Consider the following 4,110-nt stretch of genomic DNA (forward strand, 5'->3'; position numbering starts at 1 on the left):
CAAAGATAATTGCTCATCATGTTCATTGCTGATATATTCACAATATCTAGGAATTGGAAACAATCTAGATGCCCAATAATTGATGAATGGATAATAAAAACATGGTATGCATATGCACCAGAATAACATTTATATGTCTAGAAAAATTATGTTATGAAAATTATAGGTAAATGATAGATTTAGAAAAAATTCTCCCAGTGAGGTAACCTGATCCCCCCAAACAAACATGTCACATCTTTTCTTTATGTAGATGTTAGATTTTTAAGGTTTCATTAGGTATGATACAATCAGAATAACCACAAAAGTTAGGGGCCTAATAAGTTGTTGGAGGGTGGGAGAGGATCTTCTAAGAAGGAGAAATATCTTATTATGAAAAAAATAAAAGGAAACTAGGGAACAATTATGGTGGTTTGACCTTTAACAATTATACATCTAATAGTTTAGTATATAAAACATATAAAGAAGTACTAAAAACTGGACATCAAGAAAAGAAAAAATGCATTTAAAAATGAAGTGGAGGACTAAGAAGAGAATTAGCAAAAGATGAAACAGAAATGGCAGAGAAACTTAAAAAAATGTTCTACATATTTAGTCATCAGGAATACAAAAATCAGAACTCTTTGAGATTTCATTTTATATGATTTAGAACAGCAAAGATCAGTAAAATATCTAAAAGATATTATATATTTTTATTTATGTTTGTGTACATGGATGAATGCATGCAATATATGTGTTTGGTACATGCACAATCATAACGTGCAGGTGAATATTAGAGAATGTCTTGCAGAAGTCAGTTCTTTCCTTCTATCTTGTGGTCAGGTAAGTAAGGTCCTAAACTTGGAGACAAGTGGGTTTGCATGGAGAGCTATTTACTGATCCAGATACTAGTCTATGCATGTGAGGAAACTGAAAACACTTTCTACATTAATATTTCTAAATTCTTACATTTTCTGAGAATATACAAGAATCAAATGTGATGATTTGGAATTTTTTCTTTGCACTATGCTCTGCAAAATCTGAATAATGAAAATGTTATTAAAGAAGTAAAATCTTGTATTGTTGACACAATCCAGAAAATCCAGAATTCAGACAAATTAAAACATATATTCAATTTGTTGAAATATCATTTCAGAAAAGTATAGTAATAGAATTCCCAGATATGTACTTTAGCAGAAATATAGTCATTTCTACTAATTCTTTACGTTCAAATCATAAACAAAGGATACATTATGCAAGTGATATGATCGAACTTAAAAGATTTCTTATGGCAAATTTCATGTCTTTGTTTCTCAAACTGTAGATAAAGGGGTTTATCATTTGAGGAAACACAGAATACATCACTGAAGCAACTGCAGATTTTCTTGGTAAGGCACTCGTTGTAGAGCTGATACATACCATAGCACCAGCCCCATAAAATAAGGAAACCACTGACAAGTGAGTCCCACAGGTAGAAAAGGCTTTGCACTTTCCCTCCAGTGATGCTATTCTCAAGACTGTAGACACAATGTGATAATAAGAATAAATGATTCCACAAAGAGGAACACCACCAAATACACAAATTGCAACCAAGAGCGTGATGTGATCAACGAGGGTGTCAGAACAGGACAGCTTGATGACCTGAACAAGTTCACAGAAGAAATGGGGGATTTTCAGATTTGTACAGAAGGACAGCCGCTGCACCATCAAAGTGTGCATCAAGGCACCAATAATACTAATGAACAGAGAAATCAGTGAGAGAAGAACACATAAGTTAGGTTTCATAATGATAGTATACCTCAAGGGGTCACAAATAGCTACGTAGCGGTCATAGGCCATCACCGCAAGGAGAAAGTTTTCAAAGTATGTAACAACTAGTGCAAAGAAGAGCTGTGTGAGGCAGGCTGTGTAGGTGATGCTCTGATCATTTGCTTGGATGTTCACCAACATCTTGATGACTGTGGCTGTGCTGCAACAGATGTCATTAACGGACAAGTTAGAGAGGAAGAAGTACATGGGTGTATGGAGGTGGGACTCAAAGCTTATAGCTAGAATTATGAGCAGGTTTCCCAAGATGGTGATCAAGTATATGAACAAAAAGAGGCTGAAGATGAGCGACTGAAGTTCTGGGTCATCTGTAAATCCCAGAAGAAGGAATTGTAACACAAATGTTAAGTTTTTGGGCTCCATGTTGCTTGTCAATCTTTGAGGAAAAATGGGACAATTGAAATCTAATTAATTAATTTTTATGAGGAAAAGCAATATCACAGTGCACCTGAATAAAAATAAAAATTATGTCAATCACTATTGTCTTACTCAATGTCAGTTGCTGATGAGAATGAATAGTTAGCATTTTAACAAATATCATAATGTTTTATATTTCCTTTTTTATTGATTAAATTTATTCTTTGACAATTTTATTTATTTATATAATGTGTTCTGGTTACTTTTACCCCACTATACCTCCCTCCCACCCTGACTCTGACTCTCTTTCCAGTCTGTCCCTGTTCCATGTTCATGCCTTTTTGTTTGTTTGTTTGATGAGCCACTCAGTTTAGCCAAGGCCATCTCTGTATCCACGGTTTGTAAACCAGTTCTCCAGTTCACCAGTTGGGCCAACAGTTCATGTTCCGATACAGCATAAAATATAATCTTACAAGGATATAAAATTATCACAGTGACAGAAATAGGAGAGACCACATGTATATAAACAAAGAACATACCCATACCCAAATTGGGTCTTGGCTATAAAATTTCAATGTCCACTCTACAGACCCACTTCATTCACCACCTAAAGGTTTCACAATCTCCCTAAACACTGCCACCATAGGAAATCAAGTTTAAAACTTTTGAGCGTATGGGAGGCATTCCATCTGTATGGTATGGTGCATTTATTAAAATCAGAGGGAAGTCTCAAGTTTATGTTTTTGCTTCTAATTCCTTGAGATAAATTCTCTTCTGGACCAGGATATCTGGACCAGGACTTTATGGGAGCATTTCACGTTCTACCTCCTGCCTCCTATTTTCTGTACTAGGATTATACATGCTTGCAGTTCTTTTTCTAGTTTTTATACTGGGTTTGATATTATCCCACCTATGTTCTAAATGCTTTTGATCATGTTTCATGCATAGGACCTCTCTGTGATTCTAGTTTAAAATATTTTTCACAGCTAGATACAGAATTGGCACTATAAAGATGACAATCATGGCTTTCTAACTTTTCAGTTTTCTGCCCAGATTCCTCCTATATCTTCACAAAGGTAAGTACAGGCAACACAGAGTAAGAAGACTGTATTTTTTTTTTTTTTAGGAAAGAGTCATGTTTACCCCGTATTTTATTTGCTACTTGATTTATCCTCAGTGTTTCAGACTATGATCATACAATGGTAAAACCAATTATGAAGAATCTGGCCAACAGTTTGTGTTCCAATACAGCATAAAATATGATCTTATAAGGATATAAAATTATCACAGTGACAGAAATAGGAAAGACCACATGTATATAAACAAAGTACATACCCATACCCATCTATACCAGAATGACAAACTATTCTGTACATAGACTTGGCTGATCCTGTTGATGAACATATCCAATATTTCAGAAATTTTGGAAAAAATTATAAATAATTTACCCAATATGTGATTCTTTACTAGAGAATGTTTTGAAAGCTAGCAAACTAAGTAGACCCAAATTTTGCTTTCATCATGAAAGAGAATAATATTAAAAATTATTTAGGACAGCTATCATATTTGAGAAGGAACATATTTCTTTTTTGTCAGAAAATGGCCTGGATTCTTGGAAGACAGGTAATATACATCTAGTAGAATGAAAGAAATGTGAATATTTGTCACACTGAAAAATGACAATGTATCAATAAAATGCCAGGATCCTCAAAGTAGACCTGTCTCTCAAAGTCTTTCACATACAATTTTCTCACTGATTCCCTGAGAAAGATCTGGTATAAAAGACCTGATCCTATGTCAAATTGTTAAATACGGCACTCTGCATTACTTGGATGGCTTCATGAAGAATCATCTTCAGCATCCCACACAACAGGAAAAAAAACCAGCACTCATATCTTTCTCACACAGGACAGAATCAGGGTTTCCTGGAAGAAATGCAATCTGTAGATG

At 34.5% G+C, this 4,110-nt stretch overlaps 1 protein-coding gene across 1 annotated transcript; it reads right to left on the reverse strand.

The window, feature by feature from the left end:
• Positions 1 to 1,227: 1,227 nt before the first annotated feature.
• LOC146894739 (olfactory receptor 7G2-like) lies at positions 1,228 to 2,166 on the reverse strand. Its single transcript, XM_087905102.1, has one exon. It carries the CDS (start codon positions 2,164 to 2,166, stop codon positions 1,228 to 1,230), a length of 939 nt encoding a protein of 312 aa, XP_087761228.1.
• Positions 2,167 to 4,110: the final 1,944 nt, after the last annotated feature.

This window comes from Myodes glareolus, chromosome 4 (genome assembly GCF_982192425.1).
Source record: "Myodes glareolus chromosome 4, mMyoGla1.1, whole genome shotgun sequence".
Lineage (NCBI taxonomy): Eukaryota > Metazoa > Chordata > Mammalia > Rodentia > Cricetidae > Myodes > Myodes glareolus.